Source organism: Phaethon aethereus, assembly GCF_964289735.1.
Source record: "Phaethon aethereus genome assembly, contig: HAP1_SCAFFOLD_149, whole genome shotgun sequence".
Lineage (NCBI taxonomy): Eukaryota > Metazoa > Chordata > Aves > Phaethontiformes > Phaethontidae > Phaethon > Phaethon aethereus.
In genome coordinates, this window is record NW_028114053.1 from 79,161 (window position 1) to 103,436 (window position 24,276).

General features: G+C 46.3%; 1 protein-coding gene across 1 annotated transcript; it reads right to left on the reverse strand.

The window, feature by feature from the left end:
* Positions 1 to 3,649: 3,649 nt before the first annotated feature.
* Positions 3,650 to 23,115, reverse strand: LOC309416322 (E3 ubiquitin-protein ligase RBBP6-like; the record flags this gene model as incomplete). Its single annotated transcript, XM_082015886.1, is given in 18 exon segments — positions 3,650 to 3,835; positions 3,839 to 4,985; positions 6,209 to 6,307; positions 6,676 to 6,957; positions 8,144 to 8,201; positions 8,295 to 8,373; positions 8,454 to 8,550; positions 9,647 to 9,990; positions 10,438 to 10,541; positions 11,292 to 11,464; positions 12,382 to 12,521; positions 13,356 to 13,452; positions 13,578 to 13,666; positions 14,910 to 14,954; positions 19,351 to 19,387; positions 19,744 to 19,782; positions 20,532 to 20,631; positions 22,605 to 23,115. Coding segments are annotated over 18 exon segments (3,282 nt in total). The 5' UTR covers positions 22,771 to 23,115.
* Between the last annotated feature and the right edge of the window lie 1,161 nt (positions 23,116 to 24,276).

The following is a 24,276-nucleotide window of genomic DNA, read 5'->3' on the forward strand; positions in this document are numbered from 1 at the left end:
CAGCGCCGTTGCCCAACGTGTGAAGAGAAACAGTGCAACAGGTACTGAACTGGCCAAAGGAGGGAGCGAGACGACAGACATCCTGAACGTCGGATTAAGGGCCAACTCTCTCAAGCCAGGGGTGCCCTAATGGGAAGGGGAATGTTCCTTTGCCATGCGTTAGATCAGTGCATGGCTTTCCATGCATCGCTAGCACTTTGCTTACCTGGGGATAGAAGATGATTAAGGGAAAAATAAAGCAGGGAATAATCGCCCTCCTGTCATGTCAAATGCCTAGAACTATGTTTCCCACTGGGCTCCACGCTTGGTCTGACAGTGCTAAATTGTGCAGCTAGAACATGGACAATGTCATCTTATTTCAGGCCAGACTCCCATTAAGCAGTAATCTTAAGGCAAACTTCTGCCTGCAAGAACAGACTTTCATCTGTTTTGATGTTTTTAAACAGAAAGCTAGAAAACAGCCCGTGATCCCTTTGCTGCTGCTGCAAAGACGCTATGGTTGACTTTCCTTCAGCCTGCAAGGCTGGCACTCTGTCACAAAAGGCAAATCTCACAGCTTGCTGCACCATTCTTAAATGCTAGGAAAGCTAAAGGTTACTTTCACACTCACCGAAAGATGGACTTCTACGTATCCATGGGCGACTTTACCAGCAATGTGTGAAGGAAAATTAACCAGATGCTGTTAGAAAACTGCCTGTTGTGGGGAAACCCACAGAACAAGGAAATCCAGAGAGACAGCATGGTTCTTTCACAACATCCCTCCAGTAGAAACAGCTATTTTACATAGAGAGGAGGGTAACAGGACAATAGATTAGGTTACTCTTTTTTCTACAGTTTCTTGTGTCTATTTTTTGCCCTGTTTTGCCAGTAACTAAAAGAATTGGAAACTTGGTCAGGAAAGTGCCAATTGGTCTTTAACTGTCAATGCTTCTGTTCCCCCATTAAAGCTTGCTGAAAATCCACCTTAGCTGTGGCAGTTCTATTCTGACAAACCACAGTCACAGCTCCTGAGTTCAGGAGCGTACACAAAGTGTTTTGAATTTTGCATTTCACCACAAAACTAATTGCTTTTTTAGCACACATTAAGTGTCAACTTAGACAGTCATGTGTCTTCATTATGAAGGTTAAAAAAAAAAAGATGCTTTCCCTCAAAAGAAGAGAAATGTCAGTAAATTCTGGAGATTAACCTCACAGTTTCTAGGACTTCCGAGAAGCTCTCCCAGTCCGTGTTTTAGCAGTTGTACTGGTCAAAGCAGCAAACTGAGAAAATTGCAGACCCCACTGCCACACGCGATCATGCGTGGGGAACTGAACCACTGCAGGTTAAATCCCAAAAGCTGTCCACACCCAGTGGGATAGAGACACCCCGTTATTAGCTGAAGCTGTTGAGAGAAGCTTTACCAAAGTCATGGTATCTTACTGGCATTTTTGTTTAAAAATCAACTCCGTTATTAAGGAACAGCCAAAGAACACATCGATACAGAAGCCAACTAGTAGTAAAAACCTCCACTTACTTGCTACATGTGTGGCCAGCCAGGGTCTGTCTGGCAAATACAATACAGAAAAAGCCAAAGAAAAGAAAACGCGAACTGCAGCACAGACTTGCTCTCTCATTTTTGCAACGATAGGTCACAATTTTGCAGACTCTAGGCATCCAGGAGGATAAAGGACATCCCCATCACATCTGCAGGCTCTTGGATGGGAATGCCCACACCACGAGGGTCTTCCTGGAGTGAGCCTGCTATGGAGATTGCTCGGGACACTTATGCCTGCCTTCTCGCCCTCTGTGACACCGTTCCTGTTACATCACAATGGCAGCCGTTCTGGGTTGGTTTGTGAGTTTATGCACAGCAACCTCGTCCTCTGCATGGGGTTTGCGTGGCAAGGTTGTGGCAGCAGGGCTGCAGGGGTGGCTTCTGTGAGAAGCTGCTAGAAGCTTCCCCTGTGTCCCATAGAGCCCGCGCCCGCCGGCTCCAAGACGGACCCGCCGCTGGCCAAGGCCAAGCCAGGCAGCGACGGGGGCAGCACCTCTGGGATAACATATTTCAGAAGGGGACAAAACCGGCACGTGGCATTTGCAGCCGGAGAGAGGAGTGAGAACATGTGAAAACAGCCCTGCAGACGCCAAGGTCAGTGCGGAAGGAGGGGCAGGATGTGCTCCAGGCACCGCAGCAGAGGTTCCCCTGCAGCCCCTGGTGAAGACCATGGTGAGGCAGGCTGTGCCCCTGCAGCCATGCAGCTCCACGCTGGAGCCGATCTCCAACTGCAGCCCGGGGAGGACCCCCCGCCGGGGCAGGGGGATGCCCAAAGGAGGCCGTAACCCCGTGGGACACCCGCGCTGCAGCAGGATCCTGGCAGGACCTGCGGAAAAGACATCCGCAGCAACGCTGATCCCGTGTGCTGGTGCACATCCCTCCCTTGTACCTGGGCCACTCTAAATTGCTTGACCAGCCTTGGCCTCTGAACAAAGGGTTTGGCAGAGAGAGGCCCTCAGCCGTACCAGGCGCTCTTGTGTAGACGAGGAGGAGAGTGGCACTGAGGGTCTCAGGGACGCAATCACCTGAACAAGGTACAGGACATGAACGGAACTAATCAATTATCTCCAGACAATCCTTGGCAGCGGTAATGTCAAAACCTTGAGAAATCACCTGCCTGCATTGTGGAAACTCACTGATGCCTAAAGTCAGTCATCTCCCAGTCCTATAAAGAGTGGTCCCAAGTGATACCCTTTGAGCTCTCCTGGACCGCACCGGGCTGCAACTAGCCCCTCTTAGTGGGACGCCTCTCAGAGCCCGTGAACCCTCAAGTTCACGATCAGCTCAGAGGCTCGACTGTGCAGCCATTGAGCGACGCAAAGCATTCGATGCGAGTATTTGACTGAATTCCAGGGGGATATTGAATAGGTACCTTGGTACATCTCTATCTCTTTTCTCTAGATCTCTTTATGGGTCTCTGTCTCTACACCTATAGGTGTGTGTGTGATTAAGGACTTCTAAGTTTCAGTGGATTATGCTGCTAAGTTTTATATGATTTGATACTGTGACTTATCTCGGCATTGTTAGTGAATGTGATTGCTGCTATTTTGTATTGGATAAATTGCCATCTTTAAGTTACAGAAAGCACAAAATCATAGTCTGTATCACTACACCAGAATCCCCGATACCCTGTCCCTTTAGTCATAAACTGTTGACCAAATCTGGGAATAGGAGTGGATTCAGTCGCACCTAGACTCCTCTCTGAAAACGACTTTAGAAAGCATGGGGGTCCTCTCTGAACCTCGTGACTCAATGGGAGGGTCTCTCCTACTTTCCCTCCTCAAATATACACATTAACTCGATTTGATAGACGAGTAAATCATTCCAGTTTAATTGTTCTATCTGCACAGCTTTTCCACGTTGAATAAGCAATAGAGTGGACCTTGCCATCGCCTTCTGTTAAGTCATCCTTTTTACAAATCTAGATTAAAATCATGCGCTTTCTGGTATCTTTGGTGGTGATTCTTCAAGCAGCCTAAATTATCCATTCGTGACAGCCCAGGAAGCAGGGAGGGATGGGGGGGATATGTTTTAAGATTTCGTCTTATTTCTCATTATCCTACTCTGATTTTGGTTGGCAAGAATTTAAAATAATTTTCCCAAGTTGAGGCTGTTTAGCCTGTGATTGTAATTGCTGAATGACCTCTCCCTGTCCTCTGCTCTGAGTTGGTTTCTTTTGGATGGTCTTTCTTTGCCTGTTCCTCCACGACTGGTCTAGTTTCTGGGTGATCTTCTGTCACTTTTGGATGAATTTTCTGTGGGGTACCAAGAGTCTTCTCATCCTTTTGAGAGGAAGATGTTTAAACATTGTCTGTCTTTGGCATGTCCTCCTTCACTTGTTTCACAGGAGGTTCCATTTGAGGAGATTTTTCACGCTCGCTGTCCACCTTCACTTGGGAAGCTTTAGCTGGTTTTCTTCTCTTGTCTTTCTGAGGAGGAACAGCCACTTCTACTTCCCGCTTTGTCTTGCCAGGTTTTGCTTTTCGCTCATCCTTCTCTTTCTTCTTTTTAGACCCTGGCTTGAAAGCCATAGAATCTGCTCCCAAATGCTCATCCCTCATCTCAGGGGTGGCATCATCTCTGCTTGGGAGCATGAACAATGAGTCCCTTTGAACGACTTCTCCTGTAACTGGCTCTCTTGGTTTTCTCGCACCTTCTAGCAACTCAGCATTGAGAAAGCCTTCATTCGCATCCTCTTTCCTTCCCTCCTGGTGTTTTTTAGATTTATTTCCTTTGTCATCTCCACGTGGATATTGCATCTCCCTCTCTTTGTTGCCACGGCTCTCTCTTCCGGAAGGTTGTTCAGGGTAATTTCCAGCTCTATTACAGCTGCGCTGCCTATGCCCCACAGGATAATCCTCCCTATGTCCCCGAGCATATGGTGAATACTCTCGTCTGGTCCCAGGTGGACCAAAGCAGTCTGGAGAAAAGTTCCCTCTCTTTACTGGAGGATGAAGTTGAGCACCAACACCATTGCCCTTGTAAAACTTTTCACACCACTCTCTGTAGTTCCTTTCCCATTCTCCGTATCCTTGCTCTCCAAATGGATCTCCAAAGTCAATAGATCTGCCATCGGAAGCTTTCATATCATACGGTGGAACTTGTCTGTATCGGTTAAAATACTCCCTTCCTCCTTCCCCTTGAGATATAGTCCATTTCCTGGGAGATTGGCCTCGGACTACTGGAGACCTTGACCGTGAATGGTGTCTTCTGTGTGGGGGTGACCTTGACCTCGACCGGTGATAACCATGTGGCCTTGACCAGGAATGATAGTTCTTGTGACTCTTCCCTTTGCCTCTTCTTGGATATGGTGGTGATCGTGAGTAGGAGCGAGAATGGGAACGACTAAATGATCGAGAGTACGAGCAAGAGTAGGAAGAACCTGTTCTTGACTTGGAGTAGGTATGCGAACTTGTAGAGGAAGATGAAGTACTATAGGGAGAGTTGGACCTTAAAAAAAACACAACACAAAAAAATTGATCAAGTTAATTCAAAACAGTTACTCTCCCCATCTTTTTTCCTCCCAGATTTCCTTTGGCTATTGATCGATTTAAGGTGCTGTATACTGGCCTCTACTGGGACATGAATGTGCACATTTTTCACTCCTCAACCACTACACGCAGTGCAAATCCCTTTTGTTGCAGTCAGATGCAAAAAGAGCAAGTCTTCATGGCTACCGTGCAGTATCAAACATCGAGAGAACACGATGTAGCATTAATACAGTAAAGATCAATGTTAAAATGCTGCTTGGACTATTTAACTTCACTACTTCTTTGGCAATATGTATGGGATGCAAAATTCTTACGTCCAGTTGTCTTTAATCAACACTTCTAGCCAGATGTGCTAGCAAAATCTTACACATACCTCTAGCTCTAACCAGGGATAGTGACTGCCTTTCAAGAGAAATCATCTCGAAAAGCTTCTGAACTCAGCCTCGACTAGGATGACTCAATGCCATTACTCTAGGACAGATACTGGCAGCATGAGCAAGAGAGAGCTTTTCAGCACTCCTGCCCAAGTGACTTTTGGGGATAGAAAACATCAGCTACCCTGAGGTTTTTCTTCACAAGGAGTTCTTTTATTATTTTTTAAAGAACACTTTCACAACATTTCACAGACGTTCATGAGCATTTTCCCTCCTCCAAAAGTCCTTCACCAATTCAAGATTTCCTTTCAAACAAGTCTGATTCATGAGACAAATTTTACAAGGTCAAAACCATACTAGCATAAGCCACCAGTTTGCAGTCCAGGTTGAAATCTCTCTGTGTACCCACATGTGGTAAACAGAAGAGGAGATGAAGACAACGTCTCTCACAGATCTCCTCCAAAGTGCTTTGAGGAAATGGTTACAAGCAGAATAGGGAGATGCAGAAAATCCAGCAACTGCACCTCTTCAATTTCTGGCCTCCTCAAGGCTGTCAGGCGGTGAAGGATGCCATTACAGAGAAGCTTTACTAAAAGAGAAACCTGTTCCTTAACAACTGCTGCCAAATTATAACTGCCAGTCAACTGTAATCTCTGCCTTATTTAAGCTAGGAATGCACACATGAAACTCCTGTCGCTGCTAATCCCTGGGATCATCCCATCCGTCTAGCAACAGAGCGGTGGAGTGGAATGCCTCCTGATTCTTCCAGACAATCTGCTTCTCCATAATGGACATGTAAAGCACGTACCTGGAAATCGAACGCTCCTTTCGAACCTTGTTATATTCCATCACTTCCTTAGCAAACTCATCCTTTGTAAACTCATCAGGTTTGGACTTTTTCTTTTCCCTGTGAAAACAAGTTTGACCTTTACTACCATTGTAGTTTGACCTTCGTTACCAAAAGACATCAAGAAACACAACATGGCCACTAGGAGAAAATGCCTACTGCATGCAAATGCAAAAGGTGAACAGCTAACATCGAAGGAAGACCAGTTTAGAATACCTACAACTTTTAGCCAATATTTTAGAACTACATTTGTCTTGTCTCAGTTTTGCATGTTTACCCTTTGCAAAGAAAAAGTACATGACATTATGACACCGTGACAATTCTTGCATTTTGTTGATGTCAGGTGCGCTGTGGTGTAACTGCAGTCTGATATGCTATTGAAATACAACAACGAAAACCAAGGCAACTTCATTGAGCCAAATACTTACTCCTCTTGCAGTCTCTGCTGTTCTCGGTAAAACTCCTCCCTGGATAAAGGAGGTGCTTGTGTCATGAGGATGGTATTTGCATGAGCCCTTGGCACTGCTGTTGCTACCCAAGCTGATGACATGTTGGCAGGAGCTGGAGGATATCCTGAAGGAAGTGCATGGGGTGGTGGAGGGTATGAGGGAGCTGGAGGCACAGGCACGACGACGGATGTTGATGCTGCTTCTGTTGGGGCATGAGTCCTTTGGGAACGTCCACTGCGCAGGCGTCCTCGATTTGAACTTCTGAAGAAACCCAAAAACATGTGTCACTCTTTGTCACACTCTGCCCTGATTGTAAAGAGGAAAGCCAATGAAGCGACAGCCTGGTGGCGAGCACTTCCTACCCTCAACTTCAGCATTTTTCTCCCTGCTTTCCCTTCACTTGAGACTACGCTCCCTTCTTGATCCTCATGCTTGCCTTCCAGACCCTCGCCCACAACAGCTCCCGCAGTCTTCTCCCCTTATACTCCGCTTTGTGACCGTGGATGGAAGCTGCCCGTGCATAAAAGACACTCCCATCTCCCATGTGCCAAGCGCCCACCGCTCCTCTGCCACTCCTTGATGTACTTACTGCTTATACTTACTACTGAAGATCACACTTCTGATCCTCAAAGTACTGCACAAATATTAACTAATCTTCTCTCAAACTTCATTTAGCTTCTTCCACAGGCATCTCCTGTGGTCTTGCCTCATGATGATGTCTTTGGCCTGTTCTTGTCCCTGAATTGTTATTTTCTTGCTTACTGAATTTGAGAGTTTTAGGAAATCTGTGGAATCATCCTGGCTTTTGTTGTGCTTTATCTTTAAGACATCATACACACAATGCACACTTACAACCGATCTCTAACAAAGGCGTACCAAAAGGAAGGACTAACTTGACACGGCAATAATAGATCAAACAAACGCCTCTCTCTCCCACTGAGAGAAAGCACCTTGGCTCGTTGAGATGAGAACATTGAAGAAATTCAAAATTGTCATCAAATAACAGCCTTGACTTTTCCAAGAATTTGCTCCACCAGTATCCGCTAAGTTGTGAAATAAAGAATGTTGGAGGCTGATTTGTATTGGGGAATCAATGTCTTCAGGTCTGTTCAGCCAGTAATCAAAAGGGTGGCTTTCCACCCAATCCTTTAGTTATATTTCATTTTTAGATGTACTGCTGGTTCCCTCAAAAACTGCTCCTTTTTCAGAGTCCTCTTTTCAATCACGTACTGGAGTTTTACTTTAAATACTCCTACTGCAAGCACAGATCCCCTTTGTCAAAGCCAAATCAAATTAAGCCCTTTAAAAATTAATCACCACTTGTATTCTCCACAACTATCTGGGCATACTTACTCCATTATAAATCAGCTGTAGTCTAAGTTAAGTGTTACGGCCTCGTTGAACAGGTTACGGGTCGTAATATACCGGATTTCTGTAGAATACTTACCGTTGCCAGCCTGGTCTGCCACCAGCTGAGCCAACTGTGCTGCCTGTGATTGCATGAGCTTTTGGCGTAGGGAGAGGAAAAAGAAAAAAATCCCATTTAGTTTATCTCAAGACAGCTTTTTAAAAGAAATTCTAAAGTTATAGTGACTTACCGGTTGAGGGTACTGATTGCCCTTGGGGGCCCAGAAGACTTGGGATCGCTGGTTGCCTTAGTGCAGGAACATGATCGCCCTTGTCAATACATGCAAACAGATAGAAATTAAGCTCCACTAAAAGGCAACAGTCACTGCATCATTTGAAAGAAAACTGACCTCCTCTTCCAACAAGCTGCTGGTTGACAGAGAGGGAAATTTCAGAAGTTCAGTAGCAGTCACCAGAGCAGCAGGAGGTAACACAGTATCAGCATCACTACAAAAAAAAAAAAAAAAGTTATTATTCAAACAGCGTTTTCAAGTGCTACTGGAAATAGCAAGTCCAAGGTGAGAAAAGGCTGACTACTGCAAACAGGAAAAAAAAATTTAAAAAATCTTCATCAGATTTACAGATGTGAAGTTGGCCCATTCTTAATGAAGACTGGGAAGAAGTCGATTTGGACTACTGGCATGCCAAGAGAAAGCTCACTGGAAAAATATCTTCTTAAGCTAGCTGCACGTGAAAGGGTTAGAGCACATACAAGTCACACACTGAATCTCCGTTTTGGAAGACACGAGAACTGAAATTCTATGAGGAAATGTTTAGGTGCGAGTGCAGAGGCTGCCTTAGAGGTTCTTCTGAATTGCGGTTCTTTGCATTCAACGCTACAGCTGAGCCTGACAGTCTTCTGGACAGAGAGGCTATTTGCAGCCCAGGCATAAAGCTGAAAGGCCACAAGCCCTAAACAATCGTACAGATCTTTCACGTCTTTTCATGTGACTTCACCGGGCTGCAAACTCAGACTTTCATGTTTGTAAATACTTCAAAGTTACGGCGTTTCAGTGTTTATTAGCCAAGTCAGCACGCGTCACCGACTGCCCTTTGTGTTACTGAGGATGACTCTGACTTATCGTAAGATTGATGGTAGAAATACCGTAGAAAAAAGTAATAGGAAAACACCTGCTCAGTTTTAGCTCTAATTGTGCTTTTGCAGGTTTCATGAAACTGTTGCTTCCTCCGTACTAGAGAGAAATTAATGCACTCAAGAAGCTTTGACATAACTAGAGGGCTCCTTTAGGAATTGCTAGCCACATAAATCCAAAGGGCAAAATGTGCCTCTTTCAGGGTAAAACTGGTAGCCGATGACTGATAAGGGAACTAAGCAAGAAATACTTCTGAGAAAATCCTTGCATGATCCGAGTTATCAAAGTGTCCTCACTCAAAGTAAATACAAAAACCAGAACTTCCACTAGTATCGGGAACTGTCACTACCGATAGATAAATAGCTAGTGGAGAAGCTCAACAAGAAGAAGAATCTAACTTGAGCATTTTAGTGTCCTTTATATCCCTGTTGATCTACAGATTTACTTACCAAAGAGGTCCGTCCGGCTGTTCAGCACAGAGAGGCAGGGACACTGCTGGAGGGAGACCAGAGGTGACGACAGAAGACGGATTTACTGGCAGCCCAACGGCCACAGAGGACTGACCAGAGGCCAACGATGACAAAGCAGCAGCAGAATGAGGAGCCAGGGATGCTAATGGAGTCATTAGTGGGTCCTGCTGTCTGGAAACTGCTGGCCGGAGCTGAGGCTGCATGTTGTGCGCTCTTGTTTGTCTCGTTAGTGGTGGTGGAGGTGGTGGAGGTGGCGGCTGCTGCTCATGTTGCTGCTGAATCTGCTCTCTGTAGCCAGTTCCATTTTTGAAGTTGTTCACAGCCTAGAGGCAGAAAAACACGTACAGAAAGGCACTATGAAACTTCAGTAGATGTACGAACAAAAGCCTCCCCAGAGCAAAATTACTTGTGTGTTCCTGTAAACATTATCAATCCTAAAATCAATCAACATACAGGTATAGGAAGACATCAGGTGAAACACTGACCCTAACGATGGGTAACGCAGAGTATCTCTATTTACAGTACCTCAGTGTTAACACCAAATTTGAAAGTGAGGCAATCACGTTAAGCAAAAGTGTGACCTGAATTTGCCAGATTCTCTCTAAAGAGTTGTAAGCTTCTCTAACACCAGATAACGTCTCTGAAAAGTAAATTTAGCCTTATTCCATTTAGCCTTGCTTAAGGAGATGTAAACGAGTATTTTCTTCCCTTTCAGCTTTTCGCAAATAGACCTGTCTAACAAACAGTTTACATAAATGTCAGCATGTCACCTGGCGTAACAACTTGTTGGCAGTTAAAGCATCGGGAGAAACGTCTGTTTGATGACACGTTGGGCATGTATGTTCCTCAGATTCCAGTAACGCTGTTCTAATACCTGTGAATAACGAGAATCGTCAAAAGAGTTTTCAGCAAAACTAAGGAAAATGTTGGGGTTCTAATCAATTATAAAAACATGTATATGATTAATGGGTGAATACGGTCTTGAACTGAGAGCCTGAAGCGGTAAATGTCCAATAGTGTAAAAAATGTCCAGCATGCAGCAAATAACTAAGCAGAGTTGATATTTCACTGTTGTTACTTGGAAGCTGTAGAGTAGGCTGTGTCTCGATGTTTGGACCGGTCTTTCCACTGTGCAGGACAGTGAGAAGTCACCAACCTCAAGGTTGATGAATAAAACACATCTCAAAAAAACGTTCATAGGTTCAAGTTCTGAAGGATTTCACCAACTCTCCTGTGGAGAAGAACGTGGATTAAACGCTCAACTCTCCGTTTGTTGCAGACCACAATAAGTCACCAGAGCAGGCTATAGAATTTTGCATGAGAGAAAGGGCTGGGGACAAACTAAATGCATTCAGTATCTCATACTGTAATCACCTGCACGGTTACACATTCTTCTCAGAGTCATCCTTCCACATGTACAGAGGGTTTAACTAGACACGTAACCAGGGAAAAAAGCTTTCTGCCTTTTTTTTCTGCCCTTTGCATAAGAAGTGTCCTCTCCCGTTCTGGGTATACTCGGGTATCAAATAGAACAGGTAACCAAGTAATTTCGTTCTCTCCCAGTTCTGCCTTCGGAAGGTCAGATGCCATGTTTTGAGTTAACAACCGTGGGAGTAAGACTTACATTCGTCACAGTAACTGTTTCCACAGCAGGGAGTAACAGCTGCGTCACTCATGACCTCTTTGCAAATGAGACATAACAACTCCTCTGGAATAGGAGCATCTGAGGAGGAGGAGGAGGACGGCTCCTCTGGTGAAAAGGGAGGCTTTTCCTTCTTTCCTCTAGCATACGCTTCCCTGGAGGCGGGGCGGGGAAGGAAAAACAAGAAGTGAAAGATGGGCAAAGGAGAACTTTTCCAAGCTTTGGATTTCCTGCAAGGAAGGTAAAATAGATGGCATTCTTCTCAGTCCACATTAGCCTTCTAAAGCGTAGGCATTTAGTTTCAACTACTTCTCTTTGGCCACCACACCAGAAGAGGGAGGGGGAACAATTTTCCTTCTGCAGAACTCTCCCATTCATGGGATCAACTAAGAGATTGGCTCAGACTAGAAAAATCATTTTTCGACATCCAGAAATCAGCTGAAATGAATCCCACCTCTCCTCTGCCAGAGGGTCAATGTAAATTGCAGGCTCAGGATCAAGTGAGTCTCCGATTAAATACACTTTATGAATAAAAGAAAACTATGTCTCAGCTTCTACAATAGGAGATCCATGACAGCCACAAACAGAAGTGCTACCAAGTGCATTTCTTCTCAGCCACTCTTGTCACCACACAGTAGGATTTTCTTAGGGTAAAGCAAAACAGGAAAACATCCGTCTGGTTCACACATGAGATTTGATCAAAGCCAGAGGGGGAGGAAATCTCACTCACACAGCTATTTGTTAAATTGGGCAAGAAGCCTTTGAAACGTCAAAGAGAAGCAAAACGAGCTTTCGAGGAGAATGACTCCAACGGTAAGCACTAGTGAAATCTTCTGCAGACCTACAGATTCTAGGTGTACCACAAGTTGAACCAACTTCCAGGGGTGTGAACAGCAGGACCAGTCTATTTCCATATTAGAAAGTATCACAGATTTTAAGGCAACGATACAATGACGGTGCTTCCTCCCTCGTAATTACAGACGCTGGCCAACTTGCTTGCATTGCCACTCGGACAAACACGCATGGTTTCTCTCGTTCCCTTTCTGCTCAGTCCCATTAATCCCATACTTACGCACTAATAATTGGTATGGCGTATTTCCCAGTGCTTGTCAGCATAGCGCCCTTTATACTGGGATCTTTCACCTCCATCAGGAAACTCCTCGGAATTCCTGTGCTCCTTTTAATTCTGGGAACAGACTCAAAAATTCTGTCCTGTTAAGAAAAGAAGTGCAGATATCTCTCATCTTAAGACCCACCCTTAAAAGGACATTTCAATGATGATTTTCAGCAGCAAAAGCCTTTAATCCTCTGCTTTTACCCAGCATAAGGCTTGCTCAACTAAAATACCTTTCTTCCTAAAGGAATGTAGCCAAGGTGTCCCAAAGGCTTGAGCAGTGTTTTGAACTCGGTCAACATCCTTTGGCTTAACGTCAGGTTCCTTAAGGGTGAAATATCCCTTGGCTCACCATCCACTTGGAGAAGAGACACAACCCCGCTCCTCCTTCAAAGCGCAGTTCAGAGTGAGAGCTTAACTTGGTGCTCTGAATCCGACACTGAGAAACTAAGATTCACCTTCTCTAGTGAAGGTTGAATTCATATCTCACGCATATACATTCAGCAACTGATGTCAAATGGCATGGCTACTCAGCCAGGTGCTTGTGTAACTAAAACACGCAAACATTGAACAGATGTCGATAGAAACATCTTGGGTTTTTACAAACTACTGAAAACTGTGAACTGTCATTAAAAAGCATTGAAACCAGAAAAATTTCCAATAAAATTGAAATGTATAAAATATGCATGGCAGTGTGTGGAGAAAGATCTATGGACATATGTAATGTCCATGGCCTAGAAGGAAGAAAATGTTACATTTATAACTCCAGGTTCCCCGTGAATTGTAAAGGGCTTTGCAACATTGCCACATGACCTCTGAATTTCACCCCAAAAGAAACAATTCTTAACATGAGTATTCATGTATTTGTTACGGAACTGCCAAGGGAAAACAATTTAAAAGTAAGTCACACCAGAAGTCCCCCGCAATCTTACCCCCTTTGTTGGGCAGTTCTTTACACAGTGGCCAGGTTTTCCACAACCAAAGCAAGTATATGATGTCAGAGGTGGACCCAAGGCTTTCTTCGTGTAACTAAAGGTGTTTTGGGGAAAAAAAAGAAAAAGGATGCATGTGTTAAATCCATGTTTGTTAAAACCAACAAGTTTACAGTTTTTCCATCGTCGCCAAAGATCGGATTTGACATTATCCACACTTACTTGGCTGGATCATATTCACGGCAAGACTGGATCATCATGGCTTTTATTTTATCTTCTTCGGCAGCATTGGCTTCAGTCAGATTGGCAGTCTGTTGTTTAACAAGTAATCGTTTGAGAGGCACATTAGAAAAACATTGAAGCGCACACAGCCAAAGACAACACCACTCACCCAAGCCTGTACAGAGCAGCACAACACTAGCTGAGGTTGCCTGAAAACAGCTGCTTATATAAAAAATAGTTGTGCTGAAAGTGTTCTGGGGAGTCCTTACACCATGAAATGATGCTTATGTGCCTGTTAACCTACTTGAAAAGAGCATTCTTGGGCACTCAAAACCTTAGGCTCAGGTTGGACCTTATAAAGACTTGTGCACCTACTCCAGTTTTCTTCCAAGTGGACTGAAGCTATGCACAGAAAAAGTTAGACCTGCCGGTATTATTAAAGGGATCTTTAAGCTCCAGTCTATTTGAAGGAGAAGACAGCCACTGTACATTGAATTGAGAAAGATGAAGGCAAGTACCATTGTTTACATTTGCAGCATCAGAAGGATACACAACTTAAAGGTCAGGGAAGTTGGTTTTGCTTGCTGAAATTCAGCTTCAGACACAGAAGCATTACAGAGATTCAAGCTTTTTAGAGCCCCTCAGCAAGACAAAAGACTCTTTTCAGTAGAAATTGGACCACTCGTGCTGTAGGCAGTCCAAACTGCACGTTCCCCCCTGCTAAATTCTTCATATTAACTGATGTAACTAGGAACATTTTCACAATCTACACTGTCTGTGCCCCAACAAATTAGACCGTGTTGTCCACTCTAGATATACTGCAATTTATGAAATTGTGCAGCATTCCAAGAACGGATCTATAACTATAATGACTAGAAATTCAAAAATAGCCATGCCATTGCCCATGCGACAGAAACGCTTCTACTTTGGCTGTTGCAACCCCCCCCAAGATGTCCATAACCAAGAGCCAATTCAATTCTTCTGTGAACATTGTGTTCGTTTCCAGTGTAAACCTAACGAAATGTGTGAACAAGTCAACAGCTTCTGCAGGGCTGCTGCTTTGTGTCTTGAAGCTGAGTCATACTGCAACACTATGTGCAGGCTGATAAGGCGCTCCCCTTCGATCTTCCCAAAGTGGGAACTGCTCTTCACAGGATACTATCAACAGCTACACAGGCTTTAAAGTTAAAATAAATAAATTATTAAAAACTACATTAAAGTTTTCTTCCCATTACAACAGTTATCCTGCTATAGATCACAGTGTTCAATTTAAAAATTTGAAGCAAACACTTTTTTTTTAATGTATTTGACAGGAAAAAAAAATATATATACCTTAATCAGCTGGGCCAGAGAAAGAGGTGCAGAAGAGTCATCACTCTGTTCACAAAAAATTAAAAACATCTTTAAGTTTTACAATCAAAACCTAGCAATAGTCAACCTCTACGGTAGTCGGAAATTCTGCACTATATCCTCTGAGCATCACTGAAAGAGGCATTTCCAACCTAGTGTCATTTGCCTGTGTTCAAAACAAAGTCCAAACCCACGACAGCTTAGGAGTGCCTATGTGATTAAGGAGAAGAAACTAAAACAACCAAAGCCGCTTGAGATTACGTATTGCTCCAGAATGTCTCAGGGAGGGAGCCTTGTCAAATGCTCACAACTGCTTAAAAGTCCAAGGGGTAAGGAAGCTGTCAACTGTCCGCTAAAAGGGATTCTAAAACAATATTTATGTTTCTTGGAAAAGGAAGCATCACTACAGAAAACTTATTTTCAGTGTAGTTTGTAAATCAATCAGTTAGCGTCTCATCATTTATAAATGCACACAGCTATGCCTTTATGAACACAGCCTAGTTGCCTGTCAAAATCAAGCATGGGCACATCAGCTTTGAAACAGGAACTCTGCCTCTCCTCTCCATAAGTTTAAAAATGCCAGGCTCACCACACCCCACAAAACCCAAATGCAAACACCACTCCAAAGCATCCGCCATAAAAGAAACCCACCACTTTATCAAGAAAAAAAATAAGCTGCTCAAATTATTGAAATTAAGGTGTCTGCCATGACAGAGTAGCCTATAAAAACTGAGAAAATGGATTTCTTGTCGTGTATTAGACCGCAGGCCACACTACGCAAATTAGTTTGGGAAGTGTGAGAATTTAATATTCTTCTCCTTGCCAGCAGACCAAAACCAAGTCTTAATGATGACGAAAACATGGATTCAGAGCACAATCCTGGGATTTTTTTTTTTCTCCTTTGCAACCACACTCATCCCTCCCAGCTACCTCCTGCAACAGCTTGCAGGAATGAAGTCCTCAGGCCACCAGTCACAGAATCACAGAATCACAGAATCACTAGGTTGGAAAGGACCTTTAAGATCATCAAGTCCAACCATTAATCCAAAACCACCATGTCCCCTAAACCATGTCCTGAAGTGCCACATCCACACGTTTTTTGAACACTTCCAGGGATGGCGACTCCACCACCTCCCTGGGCAGCCTGTTCCAATGCCTGACCACCCTCTCAGTGAAGAAATATTTCCTAATATCCAATCTAAACCTCCCCTGGCGCAACTTGAGGCCATTTCCTCTTGTCCTATCACTAGTTACTTGGGAGAAGAGACCAACACCCTCATCGCCACAACCCCCTTTCAGGTAGTTGTAGAGAGCGATAAGGTCTCCCCTCAGCCTCCTCTTCTCCAGACTAAACAACCCCAGTTCCCTCAGCCGCTCCTCATAAGACATGTGCTCCAGACCCCTCACCAGCTTCGTTGCCCTTCTCTGGACACGCTCCAGCACCTCAACATCCTTCTTGTAGTGAGGGGCCCAAAACTGAACACAGTATTCAAGGTGCGGCCTCACCAGTGCCGAGTACAGGGGCACAATCACTTCCCTGCTCCTGCTGGCCACACTATTCCTGATGCAGGCCAGGACACTGTTGGCCTTCTTGGCCACCTGGGCACACTGCCGGCTCATGTTCAGCCGGCTGTCAACCAGCACCCCCAGGTCCCTTTCCGCCGGGCTGCTCTCCAGCCACTCCTCCCCAAGCCTGTAGCATTGCATGGGGTTGTTGTGGCCAAAGTGCAGGACCCGGCACTTGGCCTTATTAAACCTCATACAGTTGGCCTCTGCCCATCGATCCAGCCTGTCCAGGTCCCTCTGCAGAGCCCTCCTACCCTCCAGCAGATCAACACTCCCACTCAGCTTGGTGTCATCTGCAAACTTACTGAGGGAGCACTCAATTCCCTCATCCAGATCATCTATAAAGATATTGAACAAGACTGGTCCCAGAACCGAGCCCTGGGGAACACCACTCGTGACCGGCCGCCAGCCGGATTTAACGCCATTCACCACAACTCTCTGGGCTCGGCCATCCAGCCAGTTCCTCACCCAGCGAAGAGTAAACCCGTCTAAGCCTCGAGCCACCAGTTTCTCCAGGAGAATGCTGTGGGAGACGCTGTCAAAGGCTTTACTAAAGTCCAGGTAGACAACATCCACAGCCTTTCCCTCATCCACTAGGCGGGTCACCTGGTCATAGAAGGAGATCAGGTTGGTCAAGCAGGACCTGCCTTTCATGAACCCATGCTGGCTGGGCCTGATCCTTTGGCTGTTCTGCAGATGCCCTGTGAGCACTCTCAAAACCAACCGCTCCATAATCTTCCCTGGAACAGAGGTCAGGCTGACAGGCCTGTAGTTCCCAGGATCCTCCTTCCGGCCTTTCTTGTAGACGGGCGTCACATTGGCAAGCCTCCAGTCTTCTGGGACCTCCCCTGTTAACCAGGACTGCTGATAAACGATGGAGAGTGGCTTGGCAAGCTCCTCCGCCAGCTCTCTCAGTACTCTCGGGTGGATCCCATCAGGCCCCATAGACTTGTGGGTGTCCAGGTGGCTTAGCATGTCCTTGACTGCTTCCTCCTGGATTATGAGGAGTACATTGTGCTCTCCATCCCCGTCTTCCAGCTCAGGGGGCTGAATATCCTGTGGATACCTGGAGTGGCTATTAAAGACTGAGGCGAAGAAGGCATTAAGTACCTCAGCCTTGTCCTCGTCCTTGGAGACAATGTTCCCCGCCATATCCAGTAGGGGATGGAGATTCTCCTTGCCTCTCTTTTTGTTGTTAATGTATTTGTAAAAACATTTTTTATTATCCTTTACGACTGTGGCCAGACTGAGCTCTAGCTGGGCTTTTGCCTTTCTAATTTTGTCCCTGCTTGACCTAACGAGATCTTTGTACTCTTCATGAGTTGCCTTCCCCTTCTTCCAGAGGTGATAAACTCTCCTCTTTTCCCTGAGTCCCAGCAAAATCTCCCTGTTCAGCCAGGCCGGTCGCCTTCCCCGCCAGCTCTTCTTACAGCACATGGGGACCGCCTGCTCCTGCGCCTTTAAGATTTCCTTCTTGAAGACTGTCCAGCCTTCCTGGACCCCTTTGTCCTTCAGGACTGTCTCCCAAGGGACTCTCTCAACCAGTGACCTGAACAGGCCAAAGTCTGCCCTCCGGAAGTCCATGCTAGCAGTTTTGCTGAGTCGTCTCCTTACTTCACTCACAACTGAGAATTCTATCATGTCATGGTCGCTAAGCCCAAGATGGCCTCCGACCACCACATCTCTCACCAGTCCTTCTCTGTTTGTAAACAGCAGGTCCAGCAAGGCACCTCCCCTGGTGGGCTCACTCACCAGCTGCATCAGGAAGTTATCCTCCACACACTCCAGGAACCTCCTAGACTGTTTCCTCTCTGCCGTGTTATACTTCCAGCAGATGTCCGGTAGGTTGAAGTCCCCCACAAGAACAAGGGCCAGCGAATGCGAGACCTCCGCCAGTCGCTTATAGAATGTCTCATCCGTCTCTTCATCCTGGTTGGGTGGCCTGTAACAGACTCCCAGCAGGATGTCTGCCTCATTGGCCTTCCCCCTCATCTTTACCCACAAGCACTCTACTTGGTCTTCACAATCTTCGATTTCTATGCAATCAAAACACTCCCTAACATACAGAGCCACCCCACCGCCTCTCCTTCCCATTCTATCCCTTCGGAAGAGCTTATAGCCATCCATTGCAGCACTCCAGTCATGAGAAGCATCCCACCATGTTTCTGTGATGGCAACTACGTCATAGCTGTCGCGCTGCACAATGGCTTCCAGCTCCTCCTGTTTGGTGCCCATGCTGCGTGCATTGGTGTAGATGCACCTGAGCCGGGCTATAGATTTCAACTCTGGCACGTTGAACCTACCCCCAGGTTCAACTCTAGTGAGCCCGGTTTTAGCCCCTCCCCCCTCCAATTCTAGTTTAAAGCCCTCTCAATGAGGCCTGCCAGCTCATGAGCAAGAATCCTTTTTCCCCTCGGCGTCAGTTGCACTCCATCATTTGCGAGGAGACCTGGTGCCGTGTAAACCGCCCCGTGGTCAAAAAACCCAAAATTCTGACGACGTCAGCAACGGACTGCGGCATTTACTGGGATCTAAGATGACATGCGGTTTTTCCACAAGTCAAAAGGGTAGCTCTCATCTGGTTCCTTTTCCAGGATATTGAATTCTATGATGCCACAAGCAGCAGTTAAGCTGACACTAGTAAAACATCATCAAGAAAGATATCCGAATCACTGCTTAGTTTTTTAGAAACGTAGAATAAAATTTCTATGATGCTGAATCAAATACATTGTACATACAGCATCTATGTTTTAGTGGAAAATATATTAGGTTAATGTTGGGGAAATTAACACAAGGCTACATTGATTGGAATTAAGTGCAGTGTGTAGAAAAAAGTGTGAGATGGTGTTTTACATACGCCTCTTGATATTCCACTCACTGGCTCAGTTTGACATCTGGAAGAAGAAATAAAAGTGATCAGAACTTAAAAGAGAGCCCTTGTGCCCAACATACAGCAGTGACGACAGATTACAGAACTTGAACATCAAAACGTGATGTGCTGATAGTCTAGTGCATGTGGAAACGTATTCATATACATAAACGGTTCTCTCTTGGTACCTTCAGTGCAACTAAAAAAACCCCCAGAAGCCCATTTCTACTTTGTCAGAAAATTACTCTAAGACTTACAGAAATAGAACACCAAAGTGCCTCAGATATTTTGTCTCTGCTACGTAAGTATCAAAAATATGAAATCTGTACTACAGTTTTGTGTCTTAAACATGGTGACTAAAAATAGTAGTAGAAATGTCACCTGAAGGCAGTGCCTAGGATTTTCTGCGATTTAGGAGTCCTGTGGGGAAATAAAAAAAAAAAAAGGACTTAATTGCCAGAATTTGCTTTAAGATAACCTTGAAAATGCTACAGTATTTGGGGAAATATTTATTACATCTGGGAACTTGCTGGGATTCCACATACTCATTGATCTGTATCTGCCTGCAGATCATCATGAATGAGACATGCAGCCATCGATGTAGTGAACAAATAATTCCTGCATCATCCCAAGTGTCCCATCAGCAGAGCTGGCAAGCCTTGGTCTTTCCCCTCTAGCTAGTATGCAAAAACACCAGATTTGGGGCATAAGGATACCTGCCATATGCCACCCCCCTGCCCCAAATAGACGCGGAAACACTGAGAATCAGACTCTTCTGAGATGGGAACAAATTCTAAGTTTACACTCCAGTGCGTACCTGTCTTCACTCTAAAAGCAAGACAAGCATACACGTGTAACAAGGAATCTCTCCACGTAGAGGAAACAGCATCGAAAACTTGGCGCTCAGAAAAAACAACCCCAAGATCAAACCAAATAGAATCATTCTTAACAGTTACCGTTGTTGGAGTTTGAACCCCATGTCCCAGCAGGCCGAAAAGCATAAGTTTACTTTGGGACAGGAACAATAAAATCTACCCCATTACAACAAAAACTAACAGCAGCTTTAACCAGAAAGATACAATCTGAGTGCCTCTGGAAACGAACATCAAATAGAAAAGGTAACACATGGAAACCACTAACACAGAACACAGTGCTTTATGGATACCTACAGAACGTATGTTTTGCTGGTAGCTTTAACTCCTCCGACAGGGATTCTTCTCACAATTACTGATGAGTTCTTAGGAATCAGGGCATTAGCCTCTGTGTATTCTGAAAACAACATAAATGCAGAAAAAAACATTAGTCAATTCATAAGAATGTATATGAATATGTAATTACACAGCGCGGCAGAGAGGGAAGCCCTTTGCAGATAGAAAAGCCAGATTTCAGATGTAACGGTGCATTTTTATCGTCTCAGCACACTAGCAGTACATTCCAAGAAATCTTCAGGTTTGAGAACCAAACGCAAGCAGCACAATCTTTTCCAGTTTTTTTTGAGAGAACGTGAATGCCAACAGCAAAATGCTCCCAAAGGTCACTAAAGGAGAGTCTGCTAGCGCATGAGGTTCTGTCCTGATCTAGCTTAAGTGGCTTTTGCTTCTGTTAGGCTACAAAACCAAGAGATCTTTGGAGAAAAACAAAGCACAGCCAAGTCTCACCTGTGTAAAGCAGATCTGAAGTCAGACAAGCTTGCCCTGCAACAAAACAGGCCCTTAGCTAAAGCATGAAACCTCTGCGCCGTTGCTTTCATAGCTGCTCACTAAAAGCGATTCGGCCACGCTGCTGGTGCTCAAGGCCGACAGAACACAGAAGACAGCCGGCCACCTCTGCGTATGGCTTGCAGCTTAAGACTGCAGACTTAAGGGATGTGGTACCAGTGGCTTTAATACATTTCTATTTCCTTTGCCTCGATTAATTGAATTCATTTTGGTTGATGGCACCTTAATAAAGGTGAAGTCAAACAACGCAGACTAAAAAGTTAACTTTCTTTTTCTTCTTTTAATAGGAAAGGATTAAAGCTGGAGCACTATTCCTGAAGGCCTGGAAATTTTTGTTTGCTTGATTTGAATTTAACAGATGCCAGCTTAGTCTAGCAGCTCTCGGACAAAACTGGCATCTCCCAGCAGGAACCTTTTCCTCCTGGGCAGCAATATCCCCGAGCAGAGACTTGGCAACAAATCTTTCTATTTCTGAAAAGTCACACCCCAAGGCCTGTAATCACATTCAAACTTGTCAAGACAGCAGCTTACCAAACTGAAATATCATACTAAGTACCACGAAACCATTATCATCTCTGAGAATCAAGCACCACTTTTTAGGTTTAAAAGAATTTATGACTTCTCTAAGAACGTTTCTTACGTATAGTCACCATAAATGTTCTGCCGGAAAACTTCAGTAGTGCCCTGATATGGTTCACACGTAGTACCAGGGAAAAAAAATGCTTAGAGACATATGGTGAAATGATGCTCGATAGCACCTGAACGACAATGTCTTTGGTGTAGAAAAGAAGCGATATTAACAAGAAATTCCAAGGTGTCATTTAGATACGGAGAACATCCATGGCAGAGGGGCCATTAGAGGGTCTGCACAGATGGTAACTCACAGCTACACTCTTGATCCAAAGTGTTGCTAGCGAGCAGTTGCTGCAACAGCCACCAAGCCAGTTTTCCAGTGCAGTGGAGTAAAGCAAGGTGATCACAAAACGAAGTCACCAAAGACAATTTATTTCTTCAAAGTAGCCACCTGTTCTCTTCCCATCCCTTTCAGCTTTCTTCACCTGATTTCCAAGACATCTGGAGAGGTTATTAATATAAGATATCCTCCCATATTTCCTTATCATTTTACTTAGCAGAATTCCAGGAAAGCAAAAATTTCTAAGCCCTGTACATCACACATCAACCACACATTCTTCTATGCCTGCTCCGCGCCCAAAGCACAGATCTGAAGGTAGTTGTCAGAACAGCAACTACAAAAGAACAGCCCTGAGGCCCCCAACACAAGCCACAGCTACCGAGCGTGGCCGAATCACATTATCGCTTCCCACCCCGTGTAAGCCCCCGCGCCGCTTGCCGTCCCAGTCCCCCCGCAGGCTGGCAAGATGGGCCTCAGGCTGACTCAGGCTACGTGGGGACGAGCCACAAAGAGCAGAGCGTGGCTCCCACAGGCCATGGCCATCACAGGGTGGTCTGTGACACTGCCAGCCGGGCAGTCCCCGAGCCCCCACGCCCGCCGCCCCCACGCACCTTCTTTGGTCTGGGCGTTGGTGATCTGCAGGTCACAGGTGGCCGCCTTCAGCTTCTCCCGGCCCATGATTTGGCGCTTGAGGTCGCACAGGGAGATGTGGAGGCCGGTGAAGGTGACCGTGTCATAGCTCAGCTTGGAGGAGAACTTGTAGTGGACGCACGACATGGTCGGGGCCTGCTCCACAACGGCGTCTACCACAGCGGACCGAGGGGGCTGAGCTCACCCCCGCAACAAGTCCGGCCTGCGGCCCTCAGCGACGGGCGGGCGGGCGGATGATGGGGAGAGGCCCCCGCGGCCCCGGCTCGGCCTCTGCTCCCTCTCTCACGCAGCGCTCCCAGGCCCAACCACTCGCTGTGGGCACTCGGGCACCTCTGCCTCAGCGTTCCGTTGGCGGTTTAACGGACGCCAGCCGCAGGGGCTGCCCTGATCGCATCACTGCGCGTGCCCAACGGAACACTGCACCCCCCCGCGCCTCACCTGGCCTGTGGTGTCCCTCCTGTCACCCCCCTGGGCCTGCCACTGCCTGGTGTCCTGTCACACCCCAGGCCTGTGCTGTCCCTCCTGTCACCCCCCTGGGCCTGCCACTGCCTGGTGTCCTGTCACACCCCAGGCCTGTGGTGTCCCTCCTGTCACCCCCCTGGGCCTGCCACTGCCTGGTGTCCTGTCACACCCCAGGCCTGTGGTGTCCCTCCTGTTATCCCCCTGGCTGCTCATTGCCCGGTGTCTTGTCACCCCCCAGGCTTGTGGTGTCCCTCCTGTCACCCCCCTGGGCCTGCCACTGCCTGGTGTCCTGTCACACCCCAGGCCTGTGGTGTCCCTCCTGTCACCCCCCTGGGCCTGCCACTGCCTGGTGTCCTGTCACCCCCCAGGCCTGTGGGGACCCTCCTGTCACCCCCCAGGCCTGTCACCGCCTGCTGTCCCTCCTGTCACCCCCAGGCTGTCACCACCCGCTGTCCCCTCCTGGCAGCAGCCGGCCAGGACAAGACAGCCTGGGGAAGATGCAGTGGGCTTTGCTGTGCGGAACTTGGCTGCCCGTGCCCAGGCCCAGCGAAGGGAGGGGACATCTCAGGGTGTCCGAGTGTCTCTTCTTGCATTTACAGGAAGTTCGGTCAAAGAGCCAATGGCCATTGATGGTTATTGCCATAAACCCATCTGCTTGTACTGGTACCGCTTCCACAAAAAGAAGACGACAGGTCATTGTCAGAGGAGACTGCCTTCTGAAGGGCACAGAAGGCCCCATATGCAGACCGGACCCACTTCTTAGGGAAGTCTGCTGCCTCCCTGGGGCCCCAGTTAAAGCTGTGAAGAATAAGCTTCCTACCCTGGTACGGCCTCAGATTATTCTCCATTATTGATTTTTCATGTAGGTAGTGACAAAGTTGCAGGAAGAAGTCCAAGGGCAATCAAGAGAGACTTCAGGGCCTTGGCACGACTGGCTAAGGGATCAGGAGCACAAGTAGGTTCTCCTCGGTCCTTCCAGTTGCAGGAATGCTGAGGGAAGGAACAGGAAGAGCCAGCAGCTTGAGCCCAGTGACACCGGCAGAATTGGGAGGTTTTTGATCATGAGCTGGTCCACACGACACCAGGCCTGCTGGTGACAGGTGGGGTACACGTGTCTCAAAGGGGGAAAAGGGTCTTTGCACAGGACTTAGCAGGGCTCCATGAAAGAGC